General features: G+C 42.2%; 1 protein-coding gene across 4 annotated transcripts in view; it reads right to left on the bottom strand.

Annotated features, from left to right (window-relative positions):
- Positions 1-20360, bottom strand: part of sns (sticks and stones) — a 78658-nt gene that overhangs the window by 13991 nt on the left and 44307 nt on the right. For 2 of the 4 annotated variants that reach the window (XM_070212479.1, XM_044395761.2), the window contains 7 exons: positions 19493-19771; positions 19143-19424; positions 18648-19071; positions 17910-18076; positions 15315-15464; positions 6493-6647; positions 4889-5000 (listed from right to left, as the gene is read on the bottom strand). In XM_070212479.1, coding sequence (XP_070068580.1) covers positions 4889-5000; positions 6493-6647; positions 15315-15464; positions 17910-18076; positions 18648-19071; positions 19143-19424; positions 19493-19771 — 1569 coding nt within the window. Of the gene's footprint in view, positions 1-4888; positions 5001-6492; positions 6648-15314; positions 15465-16652; positions 16842-17909; positions 18077-18647; positions 19072-19142; positions 19425-19492; positions 19772-20360 lie in introns of all 4 variants that reach the window. The other 2 variants (XM_070212478.1, XM_044395760.2) reach the window with 2 other exon arrangements.

Here is a 20360-nt window from a genome sequence, read left to right as displayed (position 1 = left end):
TAAAAATTACAGAACACCGAAGTCTTAACTGCACAAAAGGTGTGATTTATTCGAACGATCTACGTGGAATCGATGAAGAAATTATATTAGAAAATCTTAAATCTCAAAAGGTAGAAGAACTGGAAAAAATTTACAGATATACCCCTGGTCAAATCACACAAAAAACGGCAAGCAATGAAACAGGCCTTATTAAACTAACATTTAAATTAACCACTCTCCCAGAACATATTTACATAGGATACGAAAGAGTTCAGGTTCGTCCCCACATCCCACCTCCAATGCGCTGCAAAACATGCTCGAGAATTGGACACCTCGCAAGCTTTTGCAAGGACAAGCTAATCTGCTCAAACTGCGGCCTTGCAGCTCACACAGAGGAAGGACAAATATGCTTAAATAAAACAAACTGTATCAATTGCACCGAGAAAAAACTACTTAACACAGATCATCACGTTCGCGACAGAAACTGTCCAGTCTTCCTATCACACAAGGAAGTTCAAGCAATTAAGACCTTAAATAAAGTGGACAACAGGACAGCCTGGTCCATCTACAAAAGTCGTCACCACGACGGCTCACTATACTCCTCTGCAGCCAAATCTTCCTCCGCTAACTCAAATCAAATCCAACCACCCACAACGACAGCAGCACCTACCCAACGGAGAACCATAAGCTACGAATCGGATGAGTTTACCCTTCCGAATGCGTCTAACTTTGTACCAGATGAACCCATGTCATCAGGCTCGGAAATACAAGACCCCAACCAGGACCGTACAACAAAAAGAAAAACCAAAATCGTACCACTAAACACTTCAAATAGAACAAAAAGACTATTAAAAAATGACCAAAACTCTGTATTGACTAGATCAAAACTTAAAGCCCTTTCCTCCTCCAATCAAACACAAAACCAAAACTAAAATGACCCTTAAACTTCCTCAATGGAATATTAATGGCTATCTCAACAACTACAATGAACTACTAGTTCTAATTAAGCGTATCAATCCTAAAATCGTTTCCCTCCAGGAGACCCACATCACTTACTACCAAAAATTACCAATCCCAATAAACTTCGAATTTCACCATACATCCTCGCACAGCCCGGATGGCGGTGCAGCAATTCTAATACACAAATCAATAGAACACTCAACAATCCCGCTTCAAAACACAATCGACACCGTAGCACTTGAAATTAAATCTGTTAAAAAACTCAATATTGTTTCAACATACATCCCTCCGAACAGAAAGTTTACTCACACAGACCTCGACTCAATAGTTCCTTTAGGAAACTGCCCAACATTGTTTACAGGAGACTTCAATAGCTGGAACAGCTACTGGGGATCCCCCACAACCAATCAAAGGGGAAGAATTCTTGGAAAATTCATCCTCGACAACAGCCTCATCATCCTTAACAACGGTCAACCAACTCACTTCTCAACCCATAGATCACTCACGCACGTCGACGTAGCTTTTTGCTCGCCCGACCTTGGAACCTATTGTGATTTCAACGTCAGCGATTCCCTTCAAGGGAGTGACCACTTCCCAATTACCATCAAAATGTTCCCAAGCAACAGAAACAAAAAAGACAACTTTACACAACGTTTTGTAACGAATAAAGCGGATTGGGACAAATTTGAAAGCCTTACAGGCAACCTCAACAATTCCATCCCAACGTCTTCAAATATCAACAAGGAAGCAAGCAATATCAACAAAATCATTCTCCAAAGTGCGTACAACAGTATCCCACATACCAAACCTCCAAAATCTCACCACAATGTCCCCTGGTGGAATAAAAAACTAGAAGCCTTAAAGAAAGGAAAAATGAAGGCCTGGAGGACCTTTAATAGAGAAATGTCAACAAATAACCTAATTAATTACAAAAGACTAAACGCCCAATACAGAAGAGAAATAAAAATAAGCAAAGCAGACAGCCTGTTTGAACTCACCTCTACAATCACACCACAATCCAAACCAGAAGCAATTTGGAGCAAAATAAGAAAACTCTGCGGCCTTCACAAAGCCACAAAAATCCATGCGATTAAAAACGATAGTAGTAACAACCTACTAACCTCCCCGGACGAAATTGCAGACGCTTTCGCAACATTCTGGTCGCTTCGCTCAGAGGACACTCAGTTCTCCACGAGCTTCATTGAAGAAAAACAAAAATTCATCTCATCCAACCACGTTAACCCCACAAGCAGAACAGCCACCTTTATGGAACAGGATATAAACTTCATCGAATTCTCAGCAGCCTTAAACAGCCTAAAAGGACATACGCCAGGACATGATAAAATAAATTACCCAATGATCCAACACGTCTCAAACTCAGTAAAAACTAGAATCATTAACTTCTTTAACAATATCCTAAGATCTCACATTCCACAAACCTACAAAACAAGCACCATAATTCCAATACACAAATCAGGTAATGACAAAACCATAATTGAATCTTACAGGCCAATCTCCCTCAATCCCTGCCTATCAAAAACCTTAGACAAAATCATTTCAAAACGGCTTTGGTGGTTTGCTACATCCAACAAGCTACCAAATAGTCGTCAACTTGGATTCAAAAAGGGGAAATCTGTTATGGACTGTCTACTTTACGCAGACGCGCTCATAAACAGAGCCCTTACGGAAAAGAGACACCTATCCATCATATCCCTCGACTTCGCCAAAGCTTTTGAAAAAATAGGTCTTCATACAATAACTAAACAACTCTCGGAATGGGGCTGTGGCCCTATTATAACCAACTACGTCGCAAACTTTATGTCCAATAGAAAAATTCGGGTAAGAGCCAATGATAGCACGTCGAGGATACACCCACTACACAACGGCATCCCGCAAGGATCTCCACTTTCGGTCATCCTATTCCTGATTGCGTTTAACAGCCTCTCAGAGATTGTAGACAAACATAAAGATCTGTACCACACAGCATATGCAGATGACTTCAACATCTTCATTAATCTAAAGAAAACCAAAAATGTCTCGATAAATCTTGATACTCTTTTTAATGAGATTAACGAATGGTGTCAGAAATCAGGGGCCACGCTCTCTATCTCGAAGTGTAAGCACATACACATATGCAGAAAGAGACTTTGCTCATGCCAGGTTTCTACACAAGGTACTAACATCAAAACTGTTAATGAACTGACCCTATTAGGCCTAAATTTCGACTCCAGATACAAATTCAAGCCACACGTTAAGAAATTACAAAAATCAATAGACAAATCACTAAACATAATAAAATGCTTATCGAGCAGAAAATACAATAGCCACCCCCACACCTTAATTGAAATCGTTAGAAGCCTATGCATCTCCAAAATAGACTACGCTCTGCCCATATACGGGACCTCAACCAAAGCTACAATAAAACCGATTAAAACTCTACTCAACTCAGCCCTAAGAACAGCACTAGGAGCCTTTTGCTCTACGCCCACATACAACCTCTACCTTGAAGCAAACATCCAAACAATAGAAAACAGAACCGAGTACTTAAAAGCAAAATCCATTCACACCATTTTACAGGCCAAAGACACCCCTCTAAATCAAATCATACAACGGATCTACAAGAAGAAAAATAAAAAATACAGAAAATCTACAATCAACAAATGCATAAATAGCTGTCAGCATTTAGATATCCCTATCTCACCTCCCCACAAGCTCAAACCATCAAAACCTCCCTGGCTTATGGATACAAGCCTAATAGATATCCAATTAAGCAGCGCCAAAAAATCATCCACAAATAAGGAAACTTACACACAAAAATTCCTAGATATCAAGAATAACCTGACGAACAAGAATTTTAACTTCCTCTATACTGATGGATCCAAAAGCCAAGAAATAATTGGCCTAGCAGTTACATCAGAAGAGGAGGTTATTAAAAAAGCCATTCTACCGAATTACTCATCGGTATTTACAGCAGAGGCAATTGCAATCCTGGAAGCAATTAAAATAGCCACAAAAAAAAGGGAGAAAACCTGCATTTGTTCAGATTCTCTTTCAACATTGGAAGCTATTCTAAACATTAACAATGAGTCATTCTATATTGCAACGATCCGAGATTTACTCATAAGAAACACTACAAAAATCAAACTTTTATGGGTCCCTAGTCACATTGGGATAAAAGGTAATGAATACGCCGATGCAGCAGCTAAGGACGCAACAGTATCACCCCTAATCACCATCCCGAATGTAAACCGCACCGACATCAATAAACTCCTAAAAACCAACCTATTGAAAAATCAGTCAAATCTTCTGGATAAAGCGTCCCCTTGGTACAAAAACATAAGTCTATCAACGAAAAACATTAACGACTACACCAAAAATTCACAAACTAGCAACTTACCAAGAAGAGAGCTAACCAAAATCATCAGACTTCGCCTAGGACACACAAGACTGACCCATGAATACCGATTCTCCCAACCAATAAATAGCCAATGCCAATTCTGCACCACCGACACCATATCGATCTCACACATCTTCAACGACTGCACCGCTTTTCAAACACATAGACCTAGTAACCCAAATATAAAACTAACTGACCTATTAGTTAATCCTTCATTTGAAAATATTCAACAAATCCTTAACTTCCTAAAATCAACCAACCTACTACAACTAATTTAAATTGTCAACCTCTCTTCCCAAAATGTAAAGAATAGTCAATAAGTAAACTGTAAAAATAATCTGATATCCCGGCCGAAAGTCTTTGCAACTATGGCCGGTTCTTTTCCTGTTCCCCAAGTTTAAACTTTGGGCTACAGTGTACAATAAATAATTAAAACATGATCTCCGTTTCTTAAATGAAAAAAAAATCATTTAAAAATATAATATATCTTTATTTTTATTTACCCGAATTTTCCCAATTATTAAAGCAGTTATTTTTGCTATATCAACTCACCAATGTTATTCGGGTATATGACTGGCAGGGTGCCATCCTTTTGATATCTGGGCGGCGGCATATCCGAGCCCTCGACGAGATACGTGGACGCCGCCTTTTTGCGCGCCTCGTCCTGCGAATAAAGAGGGATGGGATAGGAGTTGGGTTAAGAGCGGCAGATGCGATGGTATACGGGGTATATATCAATTTATATTCTCATTCCCATTTGAGTAATGCCCCGTAATTACTCCACACTTTGCTTTTCGGCATACTTTGGCAAAGGCGTTGAAAGTCGTTGGCGCGTAATTGACAGCCACAATGACAGCGGCGACACACGGACAGCGAGGACAACCGGGACAGCAAGGACGAAGCCCAAGGACACCCAGGCAACGGGATCGGATCGGGGACTGATTTATAACACGCGCGGTCGCAGTTTACGCACTTTACATACTTTTACTCGCAGCTTCTGCGGGTTAGGCCGTTGCTGCGGTTTTCCTGCCGCTGCAAGATTACGGCTATAATAAATGATTTTAATAATTTGAAACGATTTGTTTCGAGCAGCTTCCCAGTCTTCGCAGTCTCAAGATGCCCGGATTCAAGAGCCAGACTCCTCGGTTCCTTGGTTTATTCTCCGCTTTAGCCCACTCGCTAGCTCATCATTATCATCATCAGCGTCGCGTAATTAATCACGACGTCTTAGCGACGACGTCGGCATGCCGCTTCCGTTTCCGCTCCGCTGGTCCGGACCTGTTCTTGGTCTGGGCCCGGTCTGGAACTTCCTGCCTTTCACTCGACGAGCTCTCGTTTCGAGAGCATTGGCAATAATTGAAAACCCAGGGCCGCAGGCCAGGGGGATTGACCACCCCTAATATTAGGAGTAAGTTAGACTTGCTTCAACCGACTCGAAGCCCTATCATGCCATTAATTTATTTTGTGGCTTATTAATTGCTTTGTAGTTTTGTTTATGCCAACTTTATAGTATTTGTTTCATCTTCGGCATCCACCTGAAGCTATTTTCTGGCTTCTCAGTGATTTTCTAGCATTATTTAGAAAAGTTTTTTAATATTAAAATCATTTAATTTAGTTGGCTTCTATGGAAGGAGAACTTTTTTTTAAAACTTTTTATGTTGTTATTATTAATATACTCATTTTTAATCAAAGTAGTAAGAGTATACTTCAAGGCAAAAGATTTTTGAATAACTATTTTATGGCTTTGCTGGATAAATCATCAATCTATAAGAATGCCAGTGCATTCAAAATCGGTGTGATGGATAAAAGAGCCACCGAATAGAAAGCAATATTTAAATTGAATGACTTCGGGGAAATCGCACCGTTCTCCGTCGGTGAAAATGCCAAGTGACGCCCCTGCGCCTGCAGGACATCTATTTAGCAATGGAAAATGCCTAAAATGCCAGACGATTTTCCACTGCTGGCTCTTATCCTTCCTCTGCCCTTCTCTTGCCCTTTCTTTTCCCATGTTCCAATTCGTTTTTGTGCCCATTCACAAATTGCATATTCATGCTCATCCAAAAAAAAAAAAAAAAATGACGAAAAAGTTGGAATAAAAAAAGAATGGGAAGCAAAAAATACTTCGTAGGTTCGTAGGTAGATCCCTGTGTACTCACAATATATTCCGGCTGGCTGCTGCCCTCATTGGAGTAGGACTCGCTCTTCTCCGAAACGCTGGACAGCGTCTCGCCGGTAACGGTGTCATTATACGAACTGGGCGCGTACATCTCGATGGTTGCCGTTTTTGCCGGTTGATTTGTAGTTTCCGCCACTGTATTCCGAACGCCGGGCGAAAAAAGAAGGAATTCCGACGCCACGAGGAACGGCCAGGTATGCGCACAAATATTGAAAAGGTGTAATTGGCAGTGACATCCCGAAAATTGATGATTCGCAGCGGTGCCAGGTGGAAATGGAGGATGGGGTTTATTTTTTGAGCGGGCGTTGATGCAGTGCGCCAGAAGGTGGATATGAGGTGGCCAATTGTAGTAGTTGTAGTTGACCGGTTCAGGCAATGCAAATCAAATGCAAATAGCCAAGATTGTCAAAGTGCCAGAAACAGGAGTTTGGAGGGTGGATGGGTGGTTGGGTGATTGGGGTTGTGTAATGGGCGTTTAAAGGTGGTTTGAGTGTTTACACGGGTCGCAGGCATTGTGTTAATTATTCACATTTGTCGCAGCATTCGTTGATGTGCATTTCGATGCCGTGGCGAAAAAATGTAAGGCATATCGGGAAATATAAATGAGTTGACATTCCGGTAAAGGTAAAATGCAATTAAATGATTTATGACACATTTTCCGCAAAAGTTAACACGTGTTTGCCGCAAAGTTGAGTCCATTATTGTTGCACATTCCAGATGCGAGGCGATGGGATATGTAAAGTATATAAAAATAGTAAATATTATAGGATATGTTATAAAGATTTCCAATTTTCCTGGTTGTTGCTGCTGCCGTACTTGAAAAAGAGCCTTAAAATTGTCTAGTTGTAACTTGTTTTGTTTCAAATTTTTAAATAAAACTATACAAAATAAATAGTTATATAAAATATTTTAGATCACATTCCCATTCTACTAAGAACTTTTTTGTGTGTACTATATGCTTTTGTTGTTCTCGAGCGTTTTTTTCCAGGGTGCCACAGAATTTATAACGATTACGGGCTGAGCGGAGTCAGCAGAACAGCAAAAAGCCATAGACACGTGTGGCTACATGTAGCCCCCATTTCTCCCAGGTTCCTACCGATGGCGATATACACTCAGAAAAAAAATCGCCCTAAATTTTAGAAAATCGCCATACTTTGAAAATCGCCTTGAAATTCAGAAAATATTTCTATTTTTCAGAAATATTTTTCTAAATAATAAGAAAAACTTACCCTGATTAGATCAACTTCTCTTGTTATCCACTTTTAGAAAAATTTTCTGTTATTCAGAAATTTTTCTTTCAAACTAAGAAAAAATCGCCTTACATTTTAGGAAATTGGCCCAATCGGTAGCCTAGGGGTCTAATGCCAGCGGATTATTTGTTTTCTACGCTTATATTCGGAAGCGTGTGTTCGATCCCACGTCGAGGCGGACATTTTTTGCGTCTTTCTTTTTTTTTTTTTGCTCATTAATATGATTACTTTAATACAAATAAGGATTTAGGTAAGCTAACATACACATAATGGATAAATAAGATTATAAACCTAAAACCCAAGAGAACAGAATGAGAATGTACTTTGTACAGCGCCTCTCGTGATGCTTCCCTGGCGCAGCTAGTAGAGTGTTTGACTGCAAACTGTGAGGTAAGGGGTTCGATTCCCGCGAGCGACCAAAATGTTTTTCTCAAGATAGTAAGTTATTTGATTTTTATGTTTATCATTAATAAATAATATAATAATTTCAGTTACTATTTCAGTTACAATTTAAGATTAAAGGTGTGTTTGTGTACAAGCATCGTGACGTCATCCAAGTGTTTAAATAGAGGAGAGAATAATAAGTTGAGAAACGAGAACCCCAACAACAACACCCCACATCGGCATAACTCCCGATTCCCCGATTTTTATACCCGTTACTCGTAGAGTAAAAGGGTATACTAGATTCGTGCAAAAGTATGTAACAGCTAGAAGGAAGCGTTTCCGACCCCATAAAGTATATATATTCTTGATCAGGGTCACTAGCCGAGTCGATCTAGCTATGTCCGTCTGTCCGTCTGTCCGTCTGTCCGTCTGTCCGTCTGTCCGTCTGTCCGTCTGTCCGTCTGTCTGTCTGTCCGTCTGTATGAACGCTGAGATCTCAGAAACTACAAAAGCTAGAAGGTTGAGATTTCCCACACATATTCTTTGGCTTCCTACGCAGCGCAAGTTTATTTTAGCCGAGCGCCACGCCCCCTTTAACGCCCACAATAGCCCACTAACGATTTTAAAATGGGTCCTGCGCCCACATCTTTAAAGATTTCCGAGAAGTATAAATGCAATTTTGTTGTGTATATTTATACCTATCGAAATGTAGAAGACATTTTTCAAATCGGACCATTCATTAAAAAGTTATACGCAATCAAAAATTATATATCTATCTCCCTCGCACTCCCTTTAGCTGCGTTACGATTATTAGTCGGGACACCAACCCGACACAGCGTTCGCACTCCCTTTAGCGGAGTGACGGGTATTAGATAGTCGGGACACCAACCCGACTATAGCGTTCTCTCTTGTTTTTTTCTTCTTCTTATTCAATTTTGCAAAAACTAACCCTAAATTTAAGAAATTATTTTTCTAATTTTTAGAAATATTTTTTCTAAAAGGCAAGGCGAGCTGCCTTTGGCTTAAAAAGTATGGCGATTTTCTAAAATTCAGGGCGATTTTTTTTCTGAGTGTAGGTAAATGGGTAATGGTAAATGGACATTGCCCTGCCACTCGGCTGCTATCGCCATCATTGCCATCATCATCGTCCTCGAGCTATGCAAAGATATAATGGCCCTACGGTTTCTTAATAATACATTTCCAAGGATATGGAAGAGGATATATGGGGGACCAGGGCGGCACGTCCTCCGGTTACGTGACATGCGGGGACTATTAGTCGATAAAATGGCCGTTTTCTGTTAATTTGCACAAAGAACATTGAATGTTTGGTGGTTATCAAAATTACTTTATACACGTTTATGTACCATGTTGTCGTTGTCGATGTATAATGAATATTTAACAAATTGCAGCCGAATATTCGAAAGCAAATTGCTTTGTTCTGTCTCCATTTCGTGTATATTTCTGCTGTTTGTTTGTGCGGCCGATGCTTCAATTTGCATTTTTTATGATTGACCAACATTCGCCAGCGCTGTGTTTTAATTCATTAAACATATGCACACACAATTCGGAATCTATGCACTTTTGTGTGGGCACTCGTAGGGAAAAAATTAAAAATTGAAAATGCATTTAAATGCTGGGCCGCAGTTCAGAACGGCTCAGATATCTTTTCCTGTCCTGCCGATGACAGGGCCCTATATATATATATCTCTCTCTCTATATATATTTATACGTGTGTATCCTGCGAGAGCTCTCTGATTTTATGGCTTAGTGAGTTAAAAACATTTTTCGGCATTTGTCAGTTGTTTTATTTATGACGACAAACGAGAGGCAGGCAGAAGGACGTTTTGGGGCAGGGGGCATTTAAAATAATAGACCTGGCTTTAATCAATTAAGGCAATTAAAAACATGACCGCTTACCTACACGAGTGTGTTTGTGCGGATAGAGAGCCCTCATAAATGTATTTAACAAACAAAAGCTTAGAGTGGGTAGTAAGAAGAGCGTTTATGTGGGTGTACCCTGGATTTAAGTTTAAAATAGTCGTACTTTCCTAATTCAGTTTTTTTGTAATATTTTTTGAAATAATTAAATAATAATATAACAAATTGATTTTTTATTTCAAAAAATTAAAAAAAAAATTGTTTTTTTTTAAAACAAATATTTTATTTTAGTTTAAAAAAAATTTTAAAATTGATTTGCATAACTTGGCCAAAAATATTAACTTAGTTTTAAATAAGAAAGTATTTCCATTTATCTAAATTGTTTATATTATTTTTTTTAGAACATGCTAAGCACCCCATACTATTTCTATTTAAATCGAGTGTCTGCATTTGAATGTATATATGTTTCTCGTTTATGTTTTTAGATTAGTTTGTGCTTAGCATGAATATTTCATTTTATTTAAAAGCCTTAGTTTTTGATGTTTCGTTTTTGGTTTATACTTGCAAGCCCTAAACTCTATAAAGCCTATGCGCGATTTACCGGGAAACTGGTGGTCCAGACAGACGAGGCATTAATGGCCGGCGGACGGGCTTATCACTAGCCGACGTTCACTTCTGACCCAAAACAGTCGGAAAATAATCCGCTCTCGCATTCCGCTCGTTGTTTTTCTTGTTGCCACTGCACTTTGCGGCCACGCCACGCCGCACGGAGATTACAAATTTTGCACTTATGCTGCGAAAGCCCTGAGATATATACAAATATATGTATACGTACATATGTGTATGGGGCGCGGCTTAGACAGATTCTGTGGTCATCTGGGCACGTTAATGACAGCGACGTCTGCTTTGAAGGTCTTTTCTGGTAAGCCCTCTGTCCCGGGGCCACAGCTCTCAATTATTCGCTGGCCGGACTTGCGGTATGCCTTCCGTGGATTTACCCGCTTTGTGCCATTTGAATGCTGAGCTATTCCTATTCGCCGCTTTGTTTTTGGGTTCGCTGCCGAATTTATGAACTCCCATTTTCCATTCTCCACTCCCCTTTTCCCACTCCCCCCTGCAAATGGATACGCTCTTTCGTCCTGTCATGGCCAGTTGCCTAAGCAGCAAACTTTTCGACATTGCTGAGCCAGCCCTCCAGGCCCCCGAACCTCCTTGATTCTGCCAGATTTCGCCCGATTTCCCTGACCACGACAGCCACTGCGCTTATCTCTTCAGATTCGATGTCGCAGCTCTCTCACGCACGCCAAAAATCCCAGTTCCCCCAGTCCCCAGCTCCCCGTCAATTGTTTAAAGAGTGTCAAAGTCAAGTGCTCGCCAGTGGGGCGGCCATCAGGATTGGGGGATTGGGTGGCCTATAGAGTGCCTCTGCCTGTGCCTTTCTGGGTGGTCTTATCGTTGGTGGCAACGTTGGCATAAAAGTTTCGCCCCGCCAAGTCGTAAAAGTGTCGCACTTAACTATATCCCAAAGATCGGGTTGCGGGCCATTTCGCTTTTGGGCCCAGCACTCTCTGTAAAGTTTTCACTCCTGGCCAACAGATAATACACCCTCGGTGTTGATGGCTGCCATGTCTCCATTTCCTATTTGGTCTCTACCTAAAAAGTTGGCTCATTTTTTGTGTGCCACGAAATCTATTGCCATATGGGCCTACGACACCCATGCCCTCTAACTTTGTTAACCACTCACGATTGCAACTCCTCGCTTGGACTTCTAAGTGGGCCATGGAGAGGGCACTTGGAAAGAACTTTCAGGGGTTCAAGGCTTAGAAAATAAATTCGAAGGAATATGAACTAATTATAAAGTAATTATAATGAAAATATAGTTAATATCCAGGTAGAAAACAGCTTATAATTATTATTTAATCATTTAAAAAATCCCAAACTTTTCAACCTCAGTGTAGGGAGGTTTTCAGGGGCCAGGCGAAGGGCAATAAACATTAGAGATGGCGCTATTCGGGATGTTCCGGCTCAGGCCCAGCTCATACGAGTACGAGAATGAAATATGTGGCACTGGGCATTGACTGTGGCTGCGGCCAGGCGATGCGATGCGATGGTCACTGCCGCTCTCTCTTGTTCATGGCGGCTGTGGTCGATGACCGGCAACGGAACGGACTGAGGATACAAGGAGGAGGATGCAGGACAGCCGGCGACGGAGCTGAACCACTGAACCAGCTGCCAACCGCAGACTTTTGGCATAGTTTATCGGACAGCGACAACTACAGCGAAAGGCTTCTTAGGCGGCCTCTAGTGCGGTTGGGCTTATGGTTTGCCGAAGAGTCGGCTTTTGGGTTGGAGTTTCGGGTTTGGGTTCCGATTTGGGGTTCAGGATGAGATGGGATGGATTTCCTTTCTGTGCGCCATGCGGCATTTTGACACAAAGGCACAAATGCACATTAAAAATGCATATCCGAGGGCTGCAACAAAAACACAAGTCAAGTTTCGCCAGCGAAAACATTGAAATATGCAGAGAGATATCCCCCGACAGGCTTCTCCTACTCCCACTCCCACTTTCATTCCCAAGCTGGCCAACGCACCAGTTTCTCTGACAACTTCACAAAAAGAAGAAAAACGAGCAGGAAAAAAAGCGAAATGGATGGAAAAATTGTGAACACTGAAAACGGGAAAAGTAAAAATCCTTTTGGGCATTGTCAGTTATCGGCTTTTGACAGGGATAAGGGGCTGGCGGTACGGGATCGGGATTGGGATTGGGATGGGGATGGGGATGGGGATGGAGATCTCTCTCCCCAACATTGTCATAAAAATGTTGTTCCTTCCAGGAGGGTTTTTCCTTCGCTTCTCGTTTTCGTTGCCTCTGTGTGTTTGTTTGCAACAAGACTGAAATATGAATTTTCTTTTGTGCGGAGCGGGATTGCATTCATATCCCGGCACTCGCCATTTGTTCAACTCTGCCGCACTGGCAGCGAAGAAGGACAGGAATAATGGAGTCTGGCCCGGCCTGGGATTCTTAGGGAAATTCCTTATTTATGTCCTGCGGCTGTAGTTCATGCCACTCGTGCTTCGTGCCTCCCGTTTGAGAATGTCAAAAAATAACTGGCCCACATTTCGTTTTCCCCCGATTAAGTCAGTTTAGTTTAGTTTCGGGGCGTGTCGACCCCCTTTTCGCTCGCCTAATGAATCAAAAAGTTTCAGTGAAAGAGCCCGAGATGTTAATCAACTCATAAGTCAAATGTTTACGCAAACTGCATGACAGAACACATATAACAAATAACATCTACACCCAGAAAAAAAAATGACCTAAAATGTCTAAAAATGGCCTAGAATTTAGGTAAAATTGGCCTAAAAATGGAGCTAAGTCCTTGAATGGCCTAAAATTTAGGATTGTATGACCTAAAATGTTAGGCCATTAATGGCCTAAAATAGGGTAATTTTTGGCCTAGATTTTAGGTAATTGGCTGCCTTAAAAAAAAATTTAGGCTTTATTTGGCCTAAAAATTTGTACTGAAAAATGTTTCATATTATAAAGTAAATACAGAGAAATTTATAGCTAACTCGAGGTCAATGTCGGCTTAGTCTTCAAGAAGTCGTCATTATTCCAACACACAAAAAGAGCGAAGAGGCTTCACTGTTCAGCAGTGAAATCGCTGTTTTATTTAACGATCGAAGTGGGTTACCATGCAAGCCGCGCTATAACTGGTTGGGAATTATAGCGTCGCTAGAACGGTATCAGAGTTCCGTGCAAATTTATTTAGGTAAAATTCATTAATTTTAAGGCCCTCGATGACCTAAAATATTAGGCTATACGGGACCTAAATAGTAGGGCAAATATACCAAAAATTTAAATTTTTAGGCTGTACATGACCTAAAAAGGAACTTTTAGTCCATTTAAAATGTTTTAGGCTATGCATGACCTAAAATGTTGTCCATCATTTTTCTGGGTGTAGCAGCTGCAAATATGACACGACGTTGTCCTTATATGGTGCCAACACCCAGCTTAAACAAAGGACTTTCAGTCTGGTTTTCAAAACTAAAAGAATATATGTATGAAGTTATGTAGATGACTTACAAATGGTCGGATCTCTAGACATTTTAGTTATACTATTATGTTATGAGATATGTCTTAAATATCGTTAAAAATTCCCCTTTTTAACCTTAAATTTTTGGAATTTTGAGTAGCTGAACTCGTGCATTTGCATAAATTTTATTCTGGCTTATTTGTGCTGCTTCGCGTTGCAGCTTCATTTGCTGCCCGGCTCATTCACCCTGGCTCAATGGAAATAATTTGGTTAGCCGGCAACGAGGCTGCGTGTTGCATGTCGACTGGTGGCACGTAAAGGAGATTGGGTGCTTGGCACATTGCGTATACGCCGTGTGTGCGGGCCACGTCTCAAATTTGCCAGTTCGTTGGTATGGAATGGTTAGGGAACGCTGCCTCGGGCGAATGGTAACAATTGCTGTGGCTGATGGCGCCATCAGGGTTTCCATTTTAAAGTTGGCTCCACTCTAGTGGTGAAAAATAATTTCGTTTTAATAAACAACCCTCGGCAAACATGTCCAACACTTGTCGACACGTGCATCCCAACGACTTTCCCCCCTTCACCCATGGCACCGTGAAAGCAATCTGATTTCCGGAAGATTGTGCATTCAGCTAAGAAAACGATGCACATTTGTCTTGCCGACTGTCCGGGTCTCTTGTTCGATAAACAGCAGCACTTGGCTGCTGTTGGTTGGGTTCTGCAGCCAGGATGCATCATTATTTTCTGTCATCATTATACTCCGAGCCGGAGACTTCTTGCCTCGACTTCTTGCCATCCTGGCCACGCTTGGCATCGGTTGCTGGCGGAAATTACAAGAAGCCAAGGCGGGAAAGTGATCCGGCTGGAGTGGATCCCCCTTTCGCATCCCGAGTAGCGCAGAAGCCTGCGTATGCAGGAAATTGTTTAGTGAGCTTCATAAAGAGGGCCCGAGCATGCCGACGTCCTTAGTGGCCACCGGAAGCTGCACAACGCGCTCGCTTCCGCATCCGGCGGTGTCACGGAAGTGGTGCCAGCTGCCGCTGCAACATGGCAATGCAATTGTCTAGTGGCATTCGGTACTCGGAATTCGAAATTCGGAATACGGAATTCAAAGTGCCAGAGAGACCCGCACAGAAATAACCTCAATCAAAGGCATGCCCAGCCCGACTCCAAGATAACAGGCAGAGTAAATAAACCAGAACATCAGAGCGCCCACATAACAGTCACAATAATAATAAATAACAAATAATAATAATAACCTTTCTTGCGGCGCTGATGCACAAAGAACCAGGCAACCAGCGACGCGTTGACCAGGAGAAAGCCAAATGCCGCCAGGGAGATGCCAATTATGACCAGATTCGGTGTGTTGCTGGAGTCCTCGGTTAACTCGGCTGGCATCAGTTCAAGTCCTTGACAAAGCGAAAAAACGAAAAAGAAAACAAAAATATGGTTGCAAAAATAAAACAATAAATAAATGCGCAATGAAATGAGAAATTGTAATAAAAGAGAATAATATCATGAGGAATAAAAATATAAAATGGCGCAGAGCATAGCAATGAACGCGTTCGCTGCCCCAGTTCCCAGTTATCCAACTCGGATTCGTGGATTCGTAGATTCGGGGATTCGGCCATGGATTCTATGGCTAGGAAACGGGGGTCGAGGGTCGAATTCGGTTGGCATGGCGAGCACACGCAGCGAAATCAAATAAAGAGACCGACTAGCGACCAGCGAGTGACGCAAATCACGTAGAGGCTGCGAAGCGGAGCCGGGACATGTGATGGCAAATGAAATTAGCGACGCCATCGCCATTCCACAGCGATTCCCATCGCGATGTCCATTCCCATTCCCGTGCCCATTCCCCTGCCCATTCCCATTTCCTTTCCTATCCGCAATTGCTGACCACCGGGCACGTGCGCTGACAACGCCCACAAATTAAAAGAAAATAACGGAGGCGACTGCCTTCCCTTGCCGGGGGAATTAGAAATTCAAATGCCCATGGACTCCATGGACTCCATGGACTCCCCTGCTCTTTAGCTCCCAACTATAGCTTTCCATTTGAAACGCCATCTTAGTGGATTGCAACAATGCCAGTGTACACAGAGATCATATCGCAGGAAGGCCTATACTTTAAAGCTTTTCAAATGAAAATATTAGATTATTAGAACTGAAAATAAGAAACATGCTGATAATGGTAATCAATAAATAAGAAATACCTAGTAATCGTCATCATAAAAACCTATTCTGAATTTTAGTTAAATTATTATTTGAACGCCTAACTTTTAAATATTTAATTTACCAAACTCTCGTTTTCTAAGACCTGACAAAAATATTAAAAAATATAATTATTTAAATGAATCTGAATCTAATGTGAAATTATTAATTGAGTTCCTAAATAAACTTTATAATTAAAAAATGTCAAATGTCATGTCGAAAATATTTGATATGATATTTACTTTCGAAAAATACTAGTTTCCTATATTTCTTATGTATGATAATAAAATAAATAGAATTTCTAATTGACTCCTGACTTTTTCTCCCTGTGTGGCAGCAGCAGCAACCGCAGGATACACGGTGGATCCTGCAGTGGATCCCCTCACCTCGCTTGAGGCGCTTCTCGTTCCGTTTGTGCAGACAGCAGCCGATGACAAACACGTTGAGCAGGACCACGACGATGCCGGCGCCCACGCCCACCAGGAGCATGCCAGATGTGCCGCCCAGCGGCGTCTGGCTGGTGGTCGGCGGTCCGCCTCCCAGCGACGATGCCGGATGCGAGGGGGGCGGGGCTTCTGCAGGGCCGGAATGGATGGATGGATAGTAGATGGTGGGCCGAACGAGAATTGAGGAGGATAGCGGCCATTTGCGGTGGTCGCATCGTCGGTGTCGTTGACGTTGTTGATGGTCGTAATGCAATTCCAATTAAGAGCAGCAAGGGTCGGGACGAGATTATTGAGTGAGACAACAAATCGGATCCTGGCGGCCTGCACATTATGCCCCCTTGACCATTTCTGGTTGGAGGCCATTTCTTACGCTTCATAATCTACAGTTGCGTCTATTTGAATTGCTAAATTGGTGGTGGTGCAGTGAACTGGCTACAAAAGGGCTAAGGAAAGTCGTGCTAGCAAAGATTTCTGGTCCAATATTGATTGTAGAAAATTCTTAAAGCTTTTCTTCCTAAAATAATGTTTAATTTCAAAGTATTATCATTATTCCACCTATTCAAACTGAGATCTATTATATAACTCAAGCTGATTGATTGCATAAAGTCCATTTCGTCATATAACAATTCATTTTATAATATTTATTGGCTTGGGAGGCTATCTAGTTAATTTGTGATGCTCCGGTGAATTATCTTGCCTTTATTCGAGAGCAAATGTTTATAAGCTAGGCATAAACAGATTTCAGTTCTCTGATTTATTCCGATTTGCATGCAAGTTTTTCATTTCGGTGGCAATAACGAAATCCACTTTCTGGGTTAATTTCACTTCATCAATTATTTCGCTTGACTCATTCCATGCGTGCTTCTAATTAGCCTGATAGCTGCTTATCATACTGGCTAGCTAATTAATTCCACAAATCTGCCGACTAGCTGCAGCCTGACAACTGACCTGGCACCATCACCACCACCACCACCGAATCCTACTAACTACTACCAGTAGTTACCGATGCCATGCTACGCGATTCTTCCGATTCCACCGAATCGAACCCGTGCTCGGACCAGTGGCCATAAAAGCCAAATGGCGGACTCGCATAAATCAATGTCAGCATCGCTGGCCGAATGCTCTGCCCCACTCGCGGCCAATTTGAATGCCGGCCGTACTGAGAGGAAAAGGGAGCGGGGGCGGGGGCGGACTTACCTTTGGTCTCGGCCCGTGCCAAATCCGGCAGGTAGGAGCTCTGGCCCAGCTCGTTGTGGGCCATCACCGAGAACAGATAGAGCGTATTCATGCGCAGCCCGCCGATGGTCAGCTTGTGGCTGTTGGGCAGCCCGTCGATGTATTTGTACTGCTCGCGGTCGACCATCCTGCAAATGAGAAGGCAGAGTGCAATTTCATTAGTGCCAGGAACCGTGACAGTTGCACATGGCAAAAATCTGATATGGTACTTTTGAACAAAAGGCTTAGTTTACTAATGAGAAAAAGTTCAGTTATATTTTTGTTTGCTGGCTCATTTCAAGTAAAATTCGCAAAAGGATCGATAGCGCAATGGATTATTTTTAAACTTATGACATTTCTTTTCATTAGGTTTTGTGATTGAATATCTAATTTACCTTTTTTAAGTTTTTCTTTTTATTGGCAATTGTTTGATTATTTTTTAAAATTTTTCATACTATCGATACTACTTATATCGGTCACAATCAATACTTTTGGCTATCAATAGTTTTAATATATACATTTGAAAAAATTTAATTGGTTAATTCATTTTTAAAATTATTTTACAATTTAAATAAATAAATAAATAAAGCAACAAATAAAAAAAAAACATTGATTGTGGTCGATCGATATTTTTGATAACTTAAAAAGAAGTTCAAAGATCCTGATAAAATTGTTCTTCGTGCATCTTGTGAATAAGCCACAACCTGCAATATCACTCACCTGAAGCGCACGCGATATGAGGCCTTGAGGCCACCATCGAAGCCCGGCGTCCAGGACACGGTGACCGTGTCGTGGGTGACGTTCAGGATGGTGAGGCTGAGGGGTGGGTCCGGCTGCGAGGTGATTTCCAGGCGCACCGTCTCCACCGCCTCGCCCAAATCGTTCCTGGCCACGCACTCGTAGGCCCCGTAGTCCGCGGGCGCCACCTTGTCCACGATGAGCGAGGACTCGTAGGTCAGGGAGTCAATCTTGCGCTCCTCCACCTCGTACTTGTACGTCCGGTTGATGGGCAGGTCCTTCTTGTCCTGCCGCCAGATGAACGTCGGCTTGGGCGACCCCTGTGCCCGGCAAGGCAGTCGGCCCCGTTCGCCTGTCCCACTGGCTGCTCTCAGGAGCGTCGGAGCCTTGGCAATCTCGGGAGCAACTGGAGGAGATGAATGGAAAGATGATGTGGAGATGGGGTTACAGGGAGGTAGAGAGGGATGCACCACTTACACTTGACAATCAGCAGGATGTCGCGGTTAGTCGGATTGGCCACACGATTGTCGGCCACGCACCGGAAATTGCCCACATCATCCCGCTGCGCATCCTTGATGTGCAGGTAGGAGGTGCCGTTCGCAAAGGTCGTCGATGTCTTCACGGTCATGTCGTAGCCCACTCGCTCCCACTTAACGTGCTCCTCGGTCAGCGGTTTGCCCTCCACGCTGCAGGAGAGCATTGCGTCCTCGCCGGGATTGACGATGATGTTCTCCGACACCGACTTGATGGTGGTTCCGTCTGTGGTGGCAAAACCGAAATTAGTCCGTTAGCGTAAGTGCACCGGGAGTAGCAGCCGGAGTACTCACATTCCACCACCACCGTGATGTTGAGGGTGGCCTTTCCCTGCGAGTTGGAGGCTGTGCAGGAGTAGATTCCCGCATCATCCCGATGCAGGCGGGTAATATTCAAACTTCCGCCGTCTGCAAAGATGCGATGCTCGCCATCTTGCGGGATGGTGGCCCCATCCTTGGTCCACTTATAGGACACCGGCGATGGATTCGCATTGGTTTGGAGGGGCACCTGCAGCGACTCACCCTCCACACCGACCGCCGTCGACGAGGGAGGCGGCGTGAACTTGGGTCGATCTGAGGGTTAGAGGTGAATGTTGTGTCACAGGAATATTTTACAGCCAAAATATATTCTCTTTGGACTAGATCAATCTCACTTTTCAATACATTTTTTACAGGGTTGACAGAAAGTTATGAGATGATTCAATTAACTTTTAATTAAAATTAATAAAACTTAAATTACAAAATAAAAAAACACATTTAAAATATTGTTTATTTGGGAAACTCGATAACTCATGAATAACTGCTTAATTTACGAGTATTTTATACTCTGAAGTATTTTTATAGTATTTATTTACGAATTAATAAGTAAAAGTAAAAAAGTACAATTTTCAGGAAATTTACAAAATATTCCGATATTTTTTTAAAACCTCACACTTGATTCAAGTACTCTTTACACCTGCCTTAAGTACATTTCATATTTAATTTAAGTATAATTAAAACGTGGCTTAATAAAGGTCTTCAATGAAGAACTATGGTTTCGTATTAAAAAGTTCTTGAAATCAGAATTGCGGATAAATATAAGCTCAATCAAGTGTACTTATTTTCCGAGTGCCCAAAGAGAGAGGACTTCACAGGAGATACCTACAAGCTCTCCGACACAACT

Source organism: Drosophila takahashii, chromosome 2R, assembly GCF_030179915.1.
Source record: "Drosophila takahashii strain IR98-3 E-12201 chromosome 2R, DtakHiC1v2, whole genome shotgun sequence".
NCBI lineage: Eukaryota > Metazoa > Arthropoda > Insecta > Diptera > Drosophilidae > Drosophila > Drosophila takahashii.
The sequence above is the reverse complement of the archived record's forward strand: the minus strand, read 5'-3'. Positions and strand labels throughout refer to the sequence as shown.